Consider the following 21,300-nt stretch of genomic DNA (forward strand, 5'->3'; position numbering starts at 1 on the left):
AATCTCAGTCAACTTGAAAAAAATGTAAATACACAAATGAAATGAAATTTGTATAAGAATTATTCGTACTCAGTGACTTGATAAATGTCAGCAAAATCTAAATTGTAAGTTAAACTCTACGATAGTTGTGAGCAAATAATATCTAACCTCATAAAAATGCTGTATGAATAGGTGGAAAGGAGACAAATGGCTTGAATTCAAGTAAAGTGAAAAGGGCGCCTTAATCTAATCACCTTCGGAAGCTAGACTAAAATCCACGTCAGGATAACCCGAGGCGAGATTCGAACGCTTTTCATTCGCCCTGTGTTCAAACGGTAACTCATTGCCGTGGGTGAATGAACCGATGTCATCCAACGCTACTGCTCTTTGGGTTCTTGTGCTGGTTTCTGCACATTGAGACGAATGTGGGCAAAACAGTAGCTTCCCCGTAGATAAACATTGGGCAGCTACCAACAAATGATTTAAAAATTAGCTGTGGAAGATGAGGTGGAGATTTTTTTTAAATTACACGAGACTGCCCGTAACTGCACCATACATTACTGAACAATGTAAGATCGCTGATTGAACGACAAGACACAAAAATGCGGCAAAGTGTCTCAGCAGAAGATAGACTGAAAGCAACAGTCTGCTCATTCACAAGGCTGCAGCTACTTGACGCACATATCAAAAACAAACTTAACCTGCATAGTTCCAGAGACCCTTCAAGCCATGAAGATAATTAATCAAGGCATGTGTTCTTAAGTTTATTGATCTCGTAGATTTATTTCTGTACAAACACACTCCAAAACGATCATTTAATTTTGTATGTATGGAAATAAGGGAATTAAAAATGAAAAAATATACTGTGACTTATATGAGTCACTAGTTTCCAATATGGTCTTCAGTAAGTTTATTTAAGCCACCCAACAATAAAGCATCGTTAATCATTTTCTAAGCAATCGCTGTTTAAAACTTGTCTATGTTTTTCTTTTAGTTTACCGCCAACTACCGCACTAAATGCCATAAATGAATCCTGCTCCTTACAGCCTTCAGTTTCGTTAGTGTAACTTGTATAAAACTATCTGTCTATCCACTTCCTTCTTTCGCTTCTCTGGAACACAAACAGAAAGTAAAGTGGTATGAATGTCTTCCTACCCCTACCAATAGAGGTACAAGTATTACAGTAATACAAAATACATGTCCTGGATTCAAGCTGCTTGTAAGTGCATGGGCACATGAGCGTGTACATTCAGTCAGGCAAGAGTATAACGGGAGCTGTGCGACATGACGTCACTGAAAGATTCGGCAAACCAGCTCCTCCGAAGATGACAATACTGCGATGGGAACATTTTGTTCTTATTTTGTTTTGTTATTCTTACAGTAAATAAACTGAATCCAGGGCATATATTTTGTATTAATGTAATACTTGTACCTCTATTAGTAGGGATAACAAGACATTCGGACCATCTTGTACATTCATTTGTTGTTCTTACAGTAAATAAACAGAATCCAGGGCATGTATTTTGTATTACTGTAATACTTGTACCTCTATTAGTAGGGATAACAAGACATTCGGACCATCTTGTACATTCATTTGTTGTTCTTACAGTAAATAAACTAAATCCAGGGCATGGATTTTGTATTACTGTAATACTTGTACCTCTATTTGTAGGGATAACAAGACATTCGAACCATCTTGTAGATTTGTTTGATGTAGATGGTGTTGGGGACAGGGATGAAACTGATCGTAGTGAGGGGGACGGAGAATGAGTAGGAAAGGTGAAGGGGACAATGTATGTTACAAAGGATTACAAAGGCGGAGCATACCGACAGGAGACCTTTTGATCCATATCTAGGTCGGATGAGAAAAAAAATCAAATTAATAATAAAATAATAAATAAAAACTATAATAATGTAAATAACAAATAAAATACATAAATAAATGCATAGGTATAGTTAAATAATAAACAAACAGGTAAATAGTAAATAATAATAAATTGACATATAGCTAATAATAAATGAAAATCAGACAGACAAAGGATAACAAAACAAAAACAAATAATATAAGATAAATTATAATCATTACAGCATCTTACTTAGGTATTTATTTAAATTATTTTTAAAGCTTCGAACTGAACTACATTGCACTACCTGTGCAGGAAGTTTATTCCATTCATTAACTACACGGTTGGCAAAGTTGTTTCTACCTACTTCCAAATTGAATCTATTTCCGGACAGTTTGAGACCATTGTTTCTTGTCTGATTCTCATTCAATGTGAAAATTTGGTCACTTTTGATGTTGTCAATTCCCTTTAAAATCTTAAAGACCTGTATCAAGTCACCTCTGAGTCTACGCTTTTTTAGGAAAAACAAATTCTGTTTTTACTGCTAGGGCTGGAGAGGCCGCATATGTGTGACCCAAACACCAAAAAAATAAAATAAAATTATGTTACATTAGTAGGCTATATTTTCTTCTTTTTAGACGCCACGCAAACCCAGGGAGTGGAATGAGGTGGTTGAACGATTTGCAGCAAAGTGGAATTTGTAGGAAAGTGTCAATTGCCGAAAAGTCTATCAAAATAAACACCACGTGAGGACGGAACATTTATTAGTATTTTGAAAAGCTGGAACAAGTGAAACGTCGTACTAATAAAGGTGTTTATTTCGAAGTAGAATTTCCCTCCCTCATTCGCCCTTCTCCTGGGAATTATTCTTATCGTTACACCTACAAAAGAACTCACAGTACTGTGTTAATGACAGTAGTTGACGCAAAGTATGAATTTATCTATGCTGATGTTGGATCAAACGATAGAGCGTCAAATGAAGGTGTGTGGGGGAAATTGTACGTGGATGTATTCTCAAGAAAAACACTGTTGGCTCCCCATGTGACACACATTTGGCAGACAGGAACAGAACACTACCCTATGTGTTGGTCGGAGATGATGCATTCTCACTGCAAGCCTATCTAATGAACCCATTCTCTTTTCGCGAGCAAAGAATATTTAGCTACAGGTTGTCACGTCGAAGTATAGAAAATGCATTCGACATAATGACAAACAAATTTGGTTTTCCAGTCACCCTAGCATGTACTGTTCTTCATAACTTTGTAGATAATTTGCGAATGGCTACAATTCCTTAGACACAAAGCATGAGGAAAATGGCACATCATCCCTGGGAACTTAACGGCAAAGACAACCAATGTACCTTGGAAAAAAAAAAAAAAAACGAAAAGGACAGCAGAAGAACAAAGCTTGCTAGGAAGAAGTTCAAACAATATTTTGTTTAGGAGGGCCCAGTTCCGTGGTAAAATGCAACGGCATCATCAATAAGCATCATTAATTGGCAAATAATAGAGTCCTTTACCTTTGACTTTAGTTATTTCCGTGAGATGTACAATGATACGATATCAATACCTGCATTGTAATATCTCTCCTATTTCTAATTGCTCCACACTTCCAATGTATTTAATTTCTTTCTTTTGCTCCATCTTGTTCACCGTGAAGTAAAAAAAAAACTTAAAGCTAATCTGGTAGTAAACTTGCCGTATATTTTGTCCTACCACTATTTATGTAACTCCATGTATCATTTTTTTCTTATCTGGTATGTAGGTGCAGTGAACGTCCATGCAACACGTCTTGTTATTGTTTGGCAGTTCTACTACGAGTTTAAATTCTATGATGCAAAGCGAAGTCAGGTATATGAAGGTACGCTAAACACAAAAAGCAAGGTGCTTCCGAACAACCATAAGAGTTATGCAAAACAGTAAATCAAAATGCCAACATTGAATTTGACAAAGCCAAACAGATGGTAATGTTTCAACTTTTGATGCATTTATATGTATTCTTACCTCATCTACCTCAAAATCGAGGGTGGAGATGGAGTCTCAGATTTCTTCGCCATCATTTATGAAGCTAAATACATCGAAGTATAAGAACTTAGGCTTGTATACGTCTTCAAATCCGGCATCAATTTTTGTTTGACTCCTTGATCAGTCTCAACTCGCGTCAATATTAAGATGAAATTGTATGTAGTTTTTTTTTTTTTTATGTCGGAATTTGTCAGCTCCAACATTTGCTTTTTTCAAGCAACCAAGAATTTTATTAACCCGCACAGTGCCAGCGAGGCATATATGCGTCGGCAAGTAGTGTATCCCGTAGTGCCAGCGACGCATATATGCGTCGGCAACTTCAAAAATTCATAACTTGAAAACTAATCAATTTGGAAACAAACTATAAACAGAGACAGATCCGCCAACTCTTCACATACATGCCCTCAGGCTAGACACCTCCCAAGTCCCACCCCGCGTGGGGTGATGCGGGGGTGGAGTCAGTGTTTCTTCTACCGCGAGAGAGGAAACATGGCGCGACGCATGAAAAATATTCTGCGTACTCCTGAGTTTGAGGAAAGGCTCAGGGCTCTCTCAGATTATGATTTTACTGACTCTGATGCTAGTGTGACTGATGACAGTGATAAAGACTATGTTCAGGGACAGGAGGGTGAAACATCGAGTGGTGAGGAGAGTGTTGTGCCCTCGCCGCGGCTAGTGAAAAAGTATAGTGTGTTACAGCGCGCTTCTGTAAAAACTTTGCCAACCACTGCCAAACGTCGTCTTTATGATGACAGTGACGAAGAAGAGGCAGTGGATGACCCCAAAATACAAGAGTGGTTGAGGAAGCCGCGAAAAAAAACTCGTGAGGGACGCAGTGGGGAAGCCAGGGATGATGCAATCGCTGGCCCGTCTGGCTTGCCTCCTCCGCCACCACCCGCACCAAGCTCCCCTCCAACCCCGATACAAGATCCCTTCGCTTCATCACCTGAAGCTTCACCATCTCCATCACCACCAGGTCCATCGAGGACGTCTCCCTCCCCACCACCTCAGTATGTGGGGAAAGGGAAAGGACGTGTGAAAGGCAGATGAAGGGGTGCTGCTACTACATTAGGACGAAACGGCATCGCTTTGGCTTCAAGTTTTTCGTCATGTGTGACTGCAAGACCGGCTATATTCAAGACATTATTGTTTATACCGGCAGCGAGACTCAGATAACACCAGATCGTTCTATGGGCGTATCAGGAGCAGTCGTGATTACCATGCTTGAAAAATACATAGATCGTGGGCACGTGTTGTACACCGACAATTGGTACACTAGTCCAGTGCTGGCCTACTTTCTTTTGGACAAAAATACAGGTTTATGTGGCACAGTGAAAAGGAACCGAAAACACATGCCAAAAATTGCCAAACTGGCAGAACGTGAAGTACGCTTCTACAGCAGCAACAACATACTCCTTACTGCCTGGAGAGACAAGAGGGAGGTGTTTTTGCTGTCCACAGTGAACAGGCCCCTTGTACACAAAACAAAAAGTGTCGAGTGGAAGGAAGATCAGAAAAAGTACCGATGGAAGCCTGAGCCTGTTCCAGATTATAACCTGTTCATGCGTACGGTTGACCAGTCCGACGCAATGATTTCAAGCATCGAGTGTGCCAGAAAGACGATGAAGTGGTACAAGAAGATGTTCTTCCATCTTCTTGACTTGGCAGTCTATAATGCCCATGCTCTCTACCAGCAAGTACATGGCAAAAGGGAAGTCCTGAATGAGTTCATTCTTGAGGTCATTCGGGAGGTCGTGAATGCCCATAGTACAGACAAACCGACCCAACCTACCAAGAAACCAATGCCAGGTCCCCATGAACCTCGCCTGACAGAGCGCCACTTCCCTAGTCTGATACAAAGCACAGCCACTACGAAAACTAGTCGGCGCCGCTGTAAGGTTTGCTCGTCAAGTGTCAGACGTGCACACGTACGAAAAGAAACACGCTACGAGTGCGAAGAGTGTGACGTTGGACTTTGTGTGGTACCTTGCTTCAAGGAATATCACACAATACAAAACTACTAGTGCACAAGATGACTAAACATGTAAATAGCAGTGTAAATATAGTGTACAGTGTATATAGATTAGTTTTCCCTTCCCTCGGCCAGAGAAAATGAATACGTAAAAAACAGTGTTTTGGCCGTGTGTACTGAAACTTGTTGAAGTATATAATTATACTGAACGTACTCCATACTTGACACAAAACCACACAGAACTGAAGTGACACCCACACTGTGGTTTACAAAGAACCGCACACTTGCTACCGCACGCCATCCAGGAGCGACAAAACATCGCACCGCCTCAAATACAAGAGCCTCTATATCTCCACAACGGCTCATAGGTAAGTCTTAAAATTTTACAGGCATGTTTCTTAGACTGAAATGAAGTGATTTATGTAAAAAAAAAAAAAACGAAAAATCGCTGGCACTGGGGTGTTTTGGGTAAAACCTTCTGGCACTGTGCGGGTTAAGTGCAGTATCCCTCGCATTTCTGTCTTTATACTAGTAATGCCTCATTTACCACAGTCACACATTATGTTTATGTATTTCTACCAATTCACTTATATCTTCACTACGTCAGTAGAGCTGCGACTTTAAAGACATGATGTGTGAGGCGGTTTGATGGGTTTGTAATCGCGCGCCAAAACACCGCTGTTGGGAAGTAAGTAGCGCGAATCTCAATTTGAGTGTGTTGCGGGGACCGCTGGGGTCAGCTGCCAACGATCAGACGCATAATGAGACTGGGCCTTAATATATAAAATATGTACGTCGTTTGCACGAGTTTGTCAACACGTCGATAAATGACAAGACATGATAACAATACTGCTGTCAAAAATACGCTATTTTTACATTTGTCAAATGCATCATATGTTGATAATCTTGTTTATGTAAGAATAATGTATTGTCACTTCATACATGTTTTAGTAATTTATTACCGTACTTGTTTACAGTATTGTTATTAATATGACTTTACGACTTTTCCCGTGGCTTGTTTTCTGATTGCGGAAATGGGACTTCTTCCGAAACGTCGTTCATCCAGCTTGTAAATATATATGAATATTTCAGTTAAAAGAAGTCTAGTCTCCAAAACCAGTGTGTTTTGGGAACTTATGAAGGTTAACTGTCACAGACTTTAAACATACAAGGAAGCAACAAGGAAAAATAGTCTAACCTAGGTAAGCATAGATGCATTTTAAAGTAATTGTTTCAGCAGAAATAGACAGGAGGATAACGGTGCTTTTAATGTTTCTGCAATCGATATTCCATGGTTTTGTGCATAGTGTTTAACCAAGTAGTTTCTAGTTGTTTAATTACTTCGATCTGTGGTGAATAATTTGTTAAAGGACTTCCTCCCATCTCCCGCGTACTTCAAGGTTTCAGTAAATTGCAAGAAACTTCCAATTTATACAGCAGAAGCAGGTCGGACGTGCAAAATTTTCGCAAGCAGTAATATTTGTGTTCAAGCAAACACACGTGAACTATTAACCTCATTGTACAAGTCAAGATCTAAGAATATAAGGTCTAACCACTTCCGACCGAATTTCGAGGGAGTTGGCGCAGCGGGCCCGTGAACGTCACCTGGCTGTTCAAAGTGGGGTTAGCGGGTCCTATAGCTGTCAGTTGAAGCTGGTCCGTCGTTCGAAAATGACGTCGCCTTCGCTCGCACCGCTCCACTCAATTAGTTATATTCTGACAAATATTATATAAAATATATATATAAATATATATAAAATATTATAGTTCATGTCTATGTATATGAATATATAATATATATGATATATAATATATATATATATAATATATATAAAATATTATAGTTCCTGTCTTCCTTGGCGTTTCACAGTTTTCTTCAGTGTATCACAAAGAGAAAATGGACGCATCCAAAAGACGTCAGAAGGTGCGCAGAACTGCTACAGCGGTTAGACCTGTTTACTTAGACCTTGGTACAAGTGACTTCAAAGAGACTGCATGTTTTATTATCGTTACTTATTCAAGCATAATTTAGGTTCACAGAAAATATATTTTAGAATGAAACCTACCATAACATAACCTGAACCAATCTAGCCATCCACAGACATCATGTTAATATAGATTATCTACTATAACTTAAGACTATTACGAATAACCAAAGTTGAGAAAAGTTATTTACCATAGTTATGATCATGGAAGCTCGGTGGCTGAGCGGGTAATGCCACGTCCACACGGTCGAGCACTGTCCGCCGGGCACGAGGGCTTTGCTCGGCAACGGGCAATTTCAGCGGGCAAACCATCAAACTGTCCGTTCCCGGCGCCATTTGCGGGCAGTGGATGGAGGGCTGACATCGCTGCCAAACGCACGAGGTGAGGTGCGAGCAAAGTTAGCAAACCCACTCAGTACAGACCGAAGTTACCTTACCACCATGTCCGCACCTAGTACTAGTATGTATTGGTCTCGACAAGACGTGCTATTGGTGCTATGCTTTCCCTCATATTTGTCTCTTGCCTTTGTATATATGGCTCCACTTTCGAAAGGAGAAAAGAATAGCTGCTTATGTTCATTCTCATGTAATTGCAAAACAATTGTTCATTTTCATCCTGCAATTCACGTAGGATTGTCACTGAGCTTCCCATTAAATCACGTCTTTGTAACCACTCCCGGCATCAGACATGTCTCAGGGATTTCTTGTTTTTCTTTTTAATGCAGGCAGCAATTATAATGCTGTAAAGTGCTACCTTCTTTTCAAGTATGGCGGGAACCATGGTTATCGTACCGCACTGAACCACTCCCTCCCAACCTCTGCTTGCGGCCAACTAACCTCCAACCACCATCGTCAGCCGTGTGGACACTTCGCGGTCAGAGTCTGCGGACTTTGCCCGGTAAGGGCAAAGTCTGCCAGGCACAGCTTGACCGTGTGGACGCGGCATTAGGTTGTCATTACTTGCGGCGAATCCTGCCACCGGCGAAGTTGAACCAAGGGCAAGGTTCATTAAATTCCACACTATAAAGTCCCTCTGTGAGGGACACCATCCTAGCCTTCCAATAGGGGGAGTTTGTGACGTTAAACCATATCATCATCATCAAAATCATGTTCACAAATTTATGAGTAAGGGTGCCTCAAGCTTACTCATTTCATTAAGTCACGATGTGTTGGCACAGTGTATATAAATATATTTATTGTGTACATAATTCATATTATGATGTTATATATTTATCGTATATAGTACAATATAGGTTGTTATTGTAAGATTTATCAGATGCGATGCGCGCCGTTGTTTAGGCGCGAAAAATGTGAGCGTGGCGTCAGTTTTCAAGCAGCCTTGACTACTGTTGCACGCATTTTGTGTTAGTGCTCTTTTTTGTGTATCTAAATATGCTTGTGCCTTTGACTTTCGTTGAGTATTCTTTTGCCACCCAGAACAACACAAGCACACAACAAGCTCTTCAAGACAGGTCCCCAAAATCAATACTATACCCCCTTCCTCCAACATCAGCTTCACAGAACAATTTCTCAGAAGAAGCTGGACCCACACAATACATGTGTTCAGAATGAACATAATAGACCTGACCACAGAATCAAAGTACCCTTCATGCAACCATCACACAGAGATCACTGAGCACCTCATCCACATCGTACACTGAGGAAGTGTAGCCAGGCGCGGATCCAGGAATGTTATTTGGAGGGGGCCCGAACCAATAAGCAATAATCGATACTTGAAACACGCCGATATTTTAACCCCAAGAATAATGCTGTTGGCTTGGAGATTGGTCCAGAAACCTAAGTCTGTTTTGCTCGTAATTGTATGTAAAATCATATATAATTCACAAATATAATTCAAATCATAAATTCGCACTAAAAAGCGTTTATCCAAGGAGAATCAAACTCGAGATGAGTGTACCATACTCGGGGCATTGGGGGGGAGGGCTGCCCCTCCCCCCTTGTATCCGTGCCTGAGTGTAGCCTCACACTTTTCTTAGACAACAAGGCAATATTTCTTCTTTGGGTGACCTATGGGCCAGTCTGGTGCCTGTTGCCAGTCATCTAGAACTGTGGGTCTCCAGTAAGAGAGATTTGAGGCAATGGTTTGATTTGATTGTTACATAATATAGAGAGTATGAGGATCAAACTATTAATGTGATCAAACTTCTGGCCTGTAACCCCTCCCTTTATCTTCAGGGAATTAAAGTAATTCAATGGATGACCAATTAGAGATAGTCTGATGTTAAAGCTGGTGGTTGAGAGCAGTAATGTGCACAGCTTTGTGCTGGAAATTGGGCACTTCACTCTTTTGTTATTATTCGTATTTGGCAACTATCCAGTAGGGTGCAACCCCATTTTCCACATATTAATTTCTGAATGGTAAGAAAATGGATAAAGCCTATGAGAAATCATTTTTCATTAATTATTATATATTTTTGTGAAGGGCACTTTTGAGGCACAGGGCAAAGGGGCAAGTGCTCGGGCACCCCCTGCACCCCTGGCACCCCTCTCTGCACGGGCCTGGTTGAGAGGAACTTTAAATATAATTCCAGAATTGTACCTTTATTTGATGTGTCAAAAAGAGATGAGACTCTCTCTGGGGTCACCAAAAAGTAACAATCAAAATATGACTATGTGAGATATAAATATATGTTTGTAACAGCTCTTGTGAATCATGACGATATCAGTGATCACTGAGCTTTGTGACAATGTTTCAGTCATGTGGGTCTTGCTGATGGATCTTCAAAGGTCGTAAATTGATGTCTAAATTTGAGGAGTAAGATGATACGTCCCTGCATCTCAGTAGAAAGGTATCTCAGCACATGAAGATCCATACTGATTAGAAACCTTATCATGATGGATTCTGTGATGCTACTTTCTCACAAAAAGGCTCTCTTATCTTAGCATATAAGATTTCACATAGGAAAGAAATATTTCCATTGTTCATTGTGTGATACTGCTTTCTCAAGGAAAGATTATATCAGTCAGCATATTAAGGTCCACACTGGAGAGAAACTATTGCAGTGTGGCCTATGTCAAACTGATTTCTCACAAAAAGCTAATCTTATTCTACACATGCAAATGCAGGTTATGTGAGGCAACTTTCTCATTGAAGGGTTATCTCTCTCATTATATGAAAACCACTAAAGAGAAATCTTTCCAATGCCATTTGATACTGCTTTTTCATTAAAAATTTATTTCAGTCAGCATTTGAGGACCCATGCTAGGAAGAAATCTTCCCAGTGTGAGTTGTGTGATGCTGCTTTCTTGCAGAAAAGCTCTCTGGGTTAGTATATGAGGATTTACACAGGTAAGACATTTTTCCATTGTAAGGAGTATGATTCTGGCTTTTCACAAAAGGGTCGTCTTAATCAACATATGAAGATCCACTCTGGAGAAAGAACTTTCAGGTGTAACCATTGTGTCGCTACTTTTTTAGACAAAAGTGCTTGTGAAAGGCATGCGGCAACCCATATATATATAAAAAAAAATCAACTGACCTGTTAAAGTATGGTGTCTGAAATATAATGAAGATCATGTGGATTATATATTGTATTGAAATTTTGATTGTGGAATTTACTGGATATCAACTAAATAAACCTCTTACTGCTATGTTTTTCATTTTACCTCTGTTAATTCAGTGTGGATTTTGTCATTATACATGTAATGGATAGTACCAAAATTAAAAAGTATTTATACACAATTGATTTAAGAATAAGAAGTAGCACAGCAGTCAACATTCCCCGCTCCCATGCATAATGTTGTAGAGTATGGGGGCAGGTGGAATGAGAGGGTGCCATGGACACAATTTGGCAGGACCCAGATTAAAAGTGACATCAAGCATAGAAGAGATTGTAGGAGAGAGGCCAAATGCAGAGTATGGGATCCAATATATTTTACGTTTTGCCCAGCAGGGCTTCTTCAGAAATAACACAGTTGAGAAAAATTTTACTCCTTATATAACCCGAGCTTGCAGGGAGAAACAAACATAAAAATGGTGTACACACAATTTGCGCAAATTGCTTGTTGCTAGGTTATTAAAATTGCCAATGGTTTATCTATTGCAAAAAATCCACTTCTGATTTATATTGCAATAAATAAAACATTGGCAATTTTAATAACCAAGTAACAGGCAATTTGCGCAAATTGTGTGTACACCATTTCTATGTTTGTTTCTTCCCACAAGCTCGGGCTATATAAGGAGTAAAATGTTTCTCAACTGTGTTATTTCTGAAGAAGCCCTGCTGGGCAAAACATCAAATATATTGGATCCCATACTCTGCATTTGGCCTCTCTCCTACAGTGCTGTTGCAGTCGTTGCTGCTTTTACTCATAGAAGGGATTAATCAAGTTGACTTACAACTTTGCTATTGACAGTATGCCATAGACAAATGTCTTCCAGGAGCCAGAATAAATGGTCTGTAAAACTGTTGCTCAATAATGAAGGGACTAAGAAAGGTTATTGTGCAATAAATATCTACATCTGTACATGTGTAATACACAAACGCATTTCAACAATATTCACTAATGCTTTAGACTGTGTATGCTGTGACATATAAGTTAGATTGTATGTCTGAATTTATATCACACTCAATATATGAATATATATATATATACAGGTATATATATGCTGTGACATATATGTTAGATCATATGTCTGGATTTATATCACACTCATTATATAAATATATATATATATTTAATTGTCATGGGAAAATGAAAAGCAAAGGTTAACTCTTCCCCCTTCCCCCAGATATTCAATACCTGTCATGAATTTCATTTTGAGGTCCTGCAGCTCCATTTCCTTCCTAGGATGAGATGGATGGATGGGGTGAAAGGTGCATTACAAAAGAGAGGAATGTCTGTGGAGGAAGGACAGAAGATAGGGGTGAATGGAGAGGGGTAGTGTATAGATGATGCTGTGATGCATGAGGGGGATTGGGTGGAGGATGGGGGGGTGAAGAAGTATGTATGAGAACAAATTTGATGCAGCCCGAAGGGATTTCTCCCCATCTTCTCCCTTTCTGCATGGGGGGATGGAGAGGGAGGTTCGCCGAATTTATGAAGCAGCCTTGTTGTGTCTTGCGACACTGCTTCTGACCCAGGGCAGTGGACAGGATGCAGGGATGACCCGTCATTCAGGAGGTGCCAAGAAAAGAGGGAGGGTGGAGGGGAGTGGAATATATAGGAAATGGAATGGGTGGGAGTGGTTTCTATGCCTTTTTCTTTTTTGGCTACCCCCTGTGTAGGGGAGAAAAGCCTTTGGTATATGTATATGTATGTATTAAATGGATAGCAGATCTCAAGAAACTCATATACTCCACCAATAGTGTCTGTAACACGTACATATTAAAGTATGAGTTTTGTAAATCTGCTTTCTCACAGGAGGATAATCTCAATCAGCATATAAGAATTCACATAATACAAAGGTGGAGCATGCTGACAGGAGACCCTCTGGTCCATAACTAGGTCGAATGTGAAAAAAAATTATAATGATGAATAAAAATATAATAATATGAATAATAATAAATAAATCCATATGTATAGTTAAATGATAAATAAACAGGTAAATAGTAAGTAATAATAAATTTACATATAACTAATAATAAATGAAAATCAAGCAAATAATAATAAACAGACAAATGATAACAAAACAATATAATATAAATGACAGCCATTACAGCATCTTGCTTAGGTGTTTATCTAAATGATTCTTAAAGCTTCAAACTGAACTACATTGCACTGCCTCTGCAGGAAATTTATTCCATTCATTAACTCCACAGTTGGCAAAGTTGTTTCTACCCACTTCCAAATTAAATTATTTCCTGACAGTTTGAGACCATTGTTTCTTGTCTGATTCTCATTCAGCGTGAAAATTTTGTCACTTTTGATGTCAATTCCATTTAGAATCTTAAAAACTTGTATCAAGTCACCTTTCCAGCGTGAGGTATGTCTTAAGAAGATAAGAATAAAGGAGACTGCAAGAGACCATAAGGCCTACACTAGGCAGCTCCATATCCATCACCACCTGTCATCCCCATCCATAAAGTTGTCTAATCGTTTTTTAAAACAACTGATAGTTTCAGCACTTACTACATGGTTACTAAGTTTATTCCATTCATCAACCACCCTATTAGTAAAGCAATTCTTGCCTATTTCCTTCTTAAATCGAAATTTGTCCAGTTTACCATTACTGCGAGTCCTGCCCTGTTGTTTTATTATGATGACTTTGTTTTCTTCACCCTTGTTATAGCCTCTGATCCACTTGAACACTTCTATTGGATCACCCCGCACTCTGTGTCTTTCCAGAGAGTGTAAGTTTAGACACAGAGTGCGGGGTGATTTAATAGAAGTGTTCAAGTGGATCAAAGGCTATAACAAGGGTGAAGCAAACAAGGTCATGTCTTACTGCTTTCTCTTGAAAAAGCCAACTGAATGACCATTTGGGATGCCACAAAGGAGAAAAAAATTTCCATTATGAGATAAGTGCTGCTTCTTTCACGCTAAAACCTTACCCGAGTCATCATATGAGGATTCACGCTGAAGAAAAACCTTTCTGTTGTAAGATATGCAATACTTTTTTCTCGCAAAAACATAATCCAAGTCAACATATGAGGATCCATGCAGAGGAAAATCTTTTCAAATGTGAAGTACCTGATACAACCTTTTCAGCTGAAAAATATCTCTTCAGTCACAGGAAGATTCACACAAGAGAGAGAAACCTCTCTAATCTGAGGTGCATGATAATGTTTTCTCCCAAAACGGTGGTCACAGTCACTATGAAAACTAAAGGGGACCTTTTCAACTGTAAATAATTCATCTTAGTTTCTTTTTGTTTGAAAACCAGTCATATTGTCTATGTGATGTTATTTTTGGCAAGTACAGTACTCATAGAATTAGAAAGATGACCCACAGATGAATGAGACAGATATAAACTAATACTATTCACCCACATGAAAGTACTCGTAAAATTCACATGACACATAAAGATTTCTTCATGAAATATGGGATGGAACCAACATATGTACCTACTAGCGATGCATGTTGAGAAAAAGGATTGGTACTCCCCAAGGCAGTCGTGGCTCCTCTTGGGGATCTGTGCCACCTGCTTAGAGCCGGTGGCCAGGGCTGGTTGCCACCGTTTGGCCCCCAACTCTTGGGGTTGGGGGGTGGTCCCACAATGTAGATGCTGCAGCTCCAGGACCTGCATTATACACAATCATGCATGCAAACAACACAACATACACTCTATAAAGGATTTGTGGGAAAACTCAGTTTCGGCTGTGGCATTCCTTGGGGAGATGGGACTGCTCGGACAGACAGTCTAGGGAACGACAACAACAACAACAACTAGTGATGCTCCTGTGAGGTGGATGTCAGAGAGAACCATCTATCTGGTTCCCATCTTTAAAATTTATCAATACCCTTATCTCCACCTGGAGGTGCACCTGGAATAGACTGGCACTAACACTCCAAACCAGGCCCAAAATTTGTCAGTATTGACTCTCAACCCTGTACACACTTTTTCAAATAGGGCAATTTGAGAATCAATAACTGCTCCTCCCCTCCTCAGGTTGACTGAAGATATAGAAAAAGACTCCCATTAATGTAACATCAGTGTCAGATATATGGGAGGGTCTAAGAGCTGTTATTAGTCACTGTGTGGCTGCAGCTCTCCTGTCATTGAAACTCAAGCCAATAACTAATATTGCTACTCCTGTAAACCAAAACTAATGAATTCACAGTTACATTAGGAACTCATGGTGGGTAACCACACTTGGTGGCCCTGTAACTTAGACAGCAAAGCTGCCCATTTTCAAAACCTATCAACCCCCTCACTTTCATCAGGAGGTGCAGCCCTGAAAGGGCTAAGATTTATCAACTTCGACTGCATATCTTAATTTTTTCATACATTGATGGCAATTCTTCTCTCCCTACCAATTCTTCAGAGAGGGCCTGAGGACCATTGCCAGCTCCTGTGGATTTTCCACCTCATAAACATTGAGGTAACAATTGAATTCATTCAGACTTTATTGATCTAAGATCTGCCCATGGGTGCAGATATATATAACTAACTCAATCAAACTCTTTAATATGTAATTGATCTGCACATTTAGCATAAACTTTTTTTTATTGTCCATAAAACTTATAGGTACTCATAGACTGGAAAGGATACTGCAATGTGTAATATACAGTGAACTGTCAAATCTATACTTTCCCTTCTTGCTTTTCTAATTATCAGGTTGAATAATCCTGGAGGTGCTGTATGTCCCTGCCTCAGTCTATTATTCATACATCTACTTATTTTCACCCTTAATAGACATGATTATCAGAAAATATAATAAATTACCAGGAAGACCACATATATCAATTCTGTTCAGTTTCTGCTAAGGTCACTGAAGTTCTTCAAGAAAGAAATTGCTGGGACTACTATGTCTAACCGTATTTTAAAAGCTTTCAACAAACAACCATGGAAGACTAATCTGAAAAAGGGGGTGAAGATGGGTTAAAGACTATCTTGGTGAAAGACCTATGAGCATAATGGTTAGAGGGAAATCCTGTTTAGAAATAAATAACACACAACTTTCTCATCTCAGCACCATGAGGATGAATTACCCTCTCCTTTACTACACTGGAGCTATTAAAAAAGAATGCAGCAAAACAGAGTTCTATAGCACGTCCTGACATCCAGTGCTTGGTTACGTTCAACGCCCCTCCTCATCCGCATTATGAAGCGAATAAGAAAGAAAAAATTATTCAGGCTGTTTCATCCCTTTATCTATTTACCTGTCTCCACTACTACCAATTGCAATTCTCTTCCCTCCTCAAAAGACTACTTGAAAAGTCCTCTTCACCCCATTCACCCATCATATTATCAGTCTTCTTAAAATCGCTCTATCCACTTCTACACACTCTCTAAGCCTTTCCTCGTTCTTTAGTTTCTTGCCCTATATTGAACACTGACTGCATGATTTATACAGTCAATATTTTTGAGACTTCAATGACATTTTCCACTCAAAAATATGATGATTGTTTTCATGGTTTTGATAATTACATCAAAAAATAATTTTCTACTATTTTAGATAGCTTGTAGTTATTACTACTGTTACGTATATACATGACTTATACTTAGGCTAAGTTTCACTGGCCACTTTTGAGGCCTTTGCTCCGGTTTTTCTAAATATTGAATATTTATGTTAGGTTAGGTTATGCCGCACGGCCTAGTATCATGAAACTTTGAGACATTACAGTCAATAATATTGTTATATATTATGAAAAGAAGTTGCCCTAAAATAAATCCTGAGGAACTCTATTGGTAATACCTTTTCAGTAAGAAACTTTATTTCCAAAGAAGTTGGCTACGATTGTTCAGTTTCTAACCCAGTTTGGCAATTTTATTAATGAAAGGCTGACACTAATAGAAAAGCATTACATCACTTAAAGTAAGATATTAAGGACTGTGCAGCATGGATTGGGTTGAAGCCTTTACATATAATAAAGTCAAGGCTAAAATGCGTCTGCAAGTTGAAATTTTCTATTGATTAATTTTTAGGAAAAAATAGTTAGGCCTTAATATTATAATGAAAATACGTTTTCTTTCACCAGTCTTAAACAATTTCGATCAATATTTGCAAGGAAGTTTACGATATATAATTTCCCATATGTGAGAATTGGTAAAGACATTATTGGCCTGAAAGAAACCCACTGGTAATGAACAAAAATGTTTGCTTTGCTGATGCTTATGGCTGCTATAAAGCTAGATTGGACCGGTTTTAAATATCTGATGTAGGTGCCTCTATCAGTCAATTGTAAACAGTTGAAATATTTTTTGTTTTAAGCTCCCAGGATGGCCTCCAGCCAGAAGAAACCCAGGAAATTTACCTGTTTCTCTTCATAGAGTTTATATAGAAGTTCTGGATTTAGGTTTCTAACTGGACCAATAGTATATAACCGATATGTAATGTCAGACAAAAGGTTATATATTTTGCCCCAGATCTATAATGCAGGGAATTCACGGCCCACAGATAACCCATAACAGACATTGGGCAGACCAAATATTCACTCAGGGAAGAAATATTTTTGTCCAAGGATTGATAGTTTGAGGTAGTGAAGGAGAAGGTGTTCAGTGTTTTCTATGGTGGTGGCATCCAGGGCAGTTTCTGTGGCTAGACCTATTATGTGTTGCTTCTGGCTTAAAACTGGATGGTGTCCTGAATACAAACATGTCCACCCAGTCCTTTCTCTCTTACAGCAAATTTATATTACTATATGTATTCTCTAATCACTTTCAAGAATATGTGTACAGATAATAATGTGGCTTTCTTTGAGTAAAATACTAATGTTATTATTATAAGTAACTTTTTTTGTGTTCTTTTCTTGTCAGGTCAAGAACTGCCATTAAGACTTCATTGGAAGAGGTGCTCCTAAAAGTCACAAGATGGCCAAGACTAATGTTACTCATATGATGACCTTTGCAAGAGAAAAACATTTCCAATATGAACTCTATAATGACGCTTTTTGCCAGGAAAGTACTCTTATTCAGCATATGGGGATTCACAGTGGGGAACCTTTCGAGTGTGAGTTCTATGTTTCTCCTTTCTCACAAAATAGTCATCTTGATCGGTATCTAGGGATTTACACTGAAAAGAAACCTTATCGGTGTGAGCAGTGTCATGCTTCCTTTAAGCGAAATAGTCATCTTATTCAGCATATGCATGTCCACACTGGAAAAAGACCTTTTCAATGTGATCTTTGTGAGTCTACTTTTGCATATAAAGGTGATCTTAATAAACATATAATGATCCATACAGGAGATAAGCCTTTTCGTTGTGGTCTTTGTGATACTGCTTTTACACGTAATGGTGATCTTAACAAGCATATCCTGACCCACACAGGAGAGAAGCCTTTCCAGTGTAAACTATGTGATTCTGCTTTTGCATATAAAAGCAATCTAAATCAGCATATTAACCCATTCAACTCCGATGACAAGATGTCTTGTCATTTGGTCAAATAAAACAAAAAATCATAATAAAACAACAAAATGTTTGATGATCAAACAGCACCAGAAAAATATGACGTCATCAGTCCTCCTCAAGGAGGACTGATGACGTCATATTTTTCTGGTGCTGTTTGATCATCAAACATTTTGTTGTTTTATTATGATTTTTTGTTTTATTTGACCAAATGACAAGACATCTTGTCATCGGAGTTGAATGGGTTAAGACCCACACTGGAGAGAAGCCTTTCACTTGTAATTTGTGTGATTCTGCTTTCTCATGCAGAAGTAATCTTAAGAAGCATACCTTAACCCACACAGGAGAGAAAGCTTTCAAATGTGAACTGTGCGAAGCTGTTTTCTCACGTAAGGGCCATCTTGGTGATCACATGAGGGTGCATACTGGAGAGAAGCCTTTTCAGTGTGAGATCTGTGGTGGTTCGTTTTCACATAAAGGTCATCTCAGTTTACACATGAGAAAAATCATCTTGATCAACATACAAGGACCCATACTGGAGAAAAGCCTTTTCATTGTCAACTGTGTGTTGCTGCTTTCTCCAAGAAATGGGGTCTCAAGAGACATATGATAAGTCATGCACGACAGAAAAATTAAGTTTTATAGTTTTTAACCTTAGTGACATATATAATGTGAAACTATACATTTGGTACCAGTTTCAGGATACTGAGAACCCACTGGTTCCAGAATACCAGTAACTGACAATCTTCAAGTGTGATTTGAAATTACAATTGCTGACAAAATATTTATTAAAAATACAAGGTTTTACTTGTTCAAGCTTTTTCAAGTACCTTCAAATATCTTTGTGTGTGATACTGTGCAGAATTAAACGGAACTGTTTTGTGGATAAATGTTGTGATGGAAGAAAATTATTACATATAATGTACAAAGATTACATAAAAATTATCTACTTTACCATATACATTTTATTGTAGAACCTCTTATCTTGATAACGTTGGACCTCTGATCCTGACTTTATGAATGGTTTGTCGTATGCACCCTTCCTAAACGTCTTCATAGTTTCTTATACAGCCTTCTCAGCACACACACACACCAGCAACACCAACATGAACGATTTTCAAATTTTAACAAGTGAGGCAAAGATATGAAACCCTATTAGCACAGCAGGAAAGAGGGTTGGGTAGATAATGTATACTGGGATTTAGAGAAGGCAAGATACCTCATAACAGACTTTTGTAGGGATCTAAGCATATTGGAGGACTTGGAGGTAAGTTTATTGAATGGACAAAGGATATCATGAAAGACTAGTACATGATAACAATATAGGGAAAGATGAGCTGCCAAGGTGATGAACAAAATTCCATAAAGATTGATCCTGGCACCTGTAGGCTAAAAGTCTTGATATGTGTATATAACATAATGGAAGATATGACATGCTACACTAACATGTTTGTATATTATGTAGATATCGTGCAAAAAGGAAAGATGAGTACTACAAATTGTTACAAGTTATAAAACATTATCTGATGGAGGAAAAAGCAGAGAGTAATGTCCTTGGTGAAAGTTCAGAGCTCATATTGTTCAATCCAGTAATACTCTCTCTCTCTCTCTCTCTTAAACACACACACACATACACCATCCTCTTGCTCTAGGAAGTAAATACTGGGTAGTAGTATCTAAAGACATTTTTTTAATCAAGGAGCCCAGTTTAAACTCGATACCTCAACTGTAGGACTCCAAAGTGCTTGCCACTCCAACAAGCCATGGAATATGTGTATTGTAAACAGCTAGAGCGCTTATATCATATCATCGGCGATTGTTCGCCTTCCCAGAGTTTTCTCTTTTTGGTTTAAAAAGAAATATATTGTTGTCTACCTGGTGCTGTTTTTTTTTTTCTCAATTCTGTGTCGTCTCTGTAAAAAAAAAATCATCATTTCACCCTTGTTTCCTTTACATGTTGCATTTTGAAATGTACCAAGTGATTAGGTGTTGGGCACTTAAGCGATAAATTACTTAATTGTTCCTCTTTTTTAGACAAAGTAAATAGGCTGTCTTTGTTATCATGTTGAAGAAGCCATCAGTAGACATGACTTGCATTGAAACTCTAAGGGAAGAAGTTATGCGCTAGTACCGCTGACAGGCGTAACGTCTACTACTGGGACATGATGTAAGAAATAAGATGATGATGATGATGATAATAATAATAATAATAATAATAATAATAATAATAATAATAATAATAATAATAATAATAATGATTATAATGATAATAATAATAATAATAATAATAATAATAATAATAATAATAATAATAATAAAAATGATAATAATAATAATAATAACAATAATAATAATAATTAATAATAATAGTAATAATAATAATGATAATAATAATAATAATAATAATAATAATAATAAAATAATAATAATAATAATAATAATAATAATAATAATAATAATAATAATGATAATAATAATGATAATAATAATAATAAAAGTACTTTGGTCAATTTGTAATAATAC

At 38.2% G+C, this 21,300-nt stretch overlaps 2 protein-coding genes across 2 annotated transcripts in view; one reads left to right on the forward strand and one right to left on the reverse strand.

Moving 5' to 3' along the window:
• Positions 1 to 21,300, reverse strand: part of LOC143031538 (uncharacterized) — a 485,407-nt gene that overhangs the window by 296,354 nt on the left and 167,753 nt on the right. The gene's annotated exons all lie outside the window — the stretch shown is intronic.
• Positions 15,690 to 21,300, forward strand: part of LOC143032056 (uncharacterized) — a 44,012-nt gene continuing 38,401 nt past the window's right edge. The window contains exons 1-3 of the mRNA XM_076196523.1: positions 15,690 to 15,810; positions 18,189 to 18,815; positions 19,937 to 20,044. Of these exons, the coding sequence (XP_076052638.1) occupies positions 18,243 to 18,815; positions 19,937 to 20,044 (681 nt within the window). The 5' untranslated portion in view covers positions 15,690 to 15,810; positions 18,189 to 18,242. The remainder of the gene's footprint in view (positions 15,811 to 18,188; positions 18,816 to 19,936; positions 20,045 to 21,300) is intronic.

Source organism: Oratosquilla oratoria, chromosome 12, assembly GCF_046742065.1.
Source record: "Oratosquilla oratoria isolate Oo_2021 chromosome 12, ASM4674206v1, whole genome shotgun sequence".
Lineage (NCBI taxonomy): Eukaryota > Metazoa > Arthropoda > Malacostraca > Stomatopoda > Squillidae > Oratosquilla > Oratosquilla oratoria.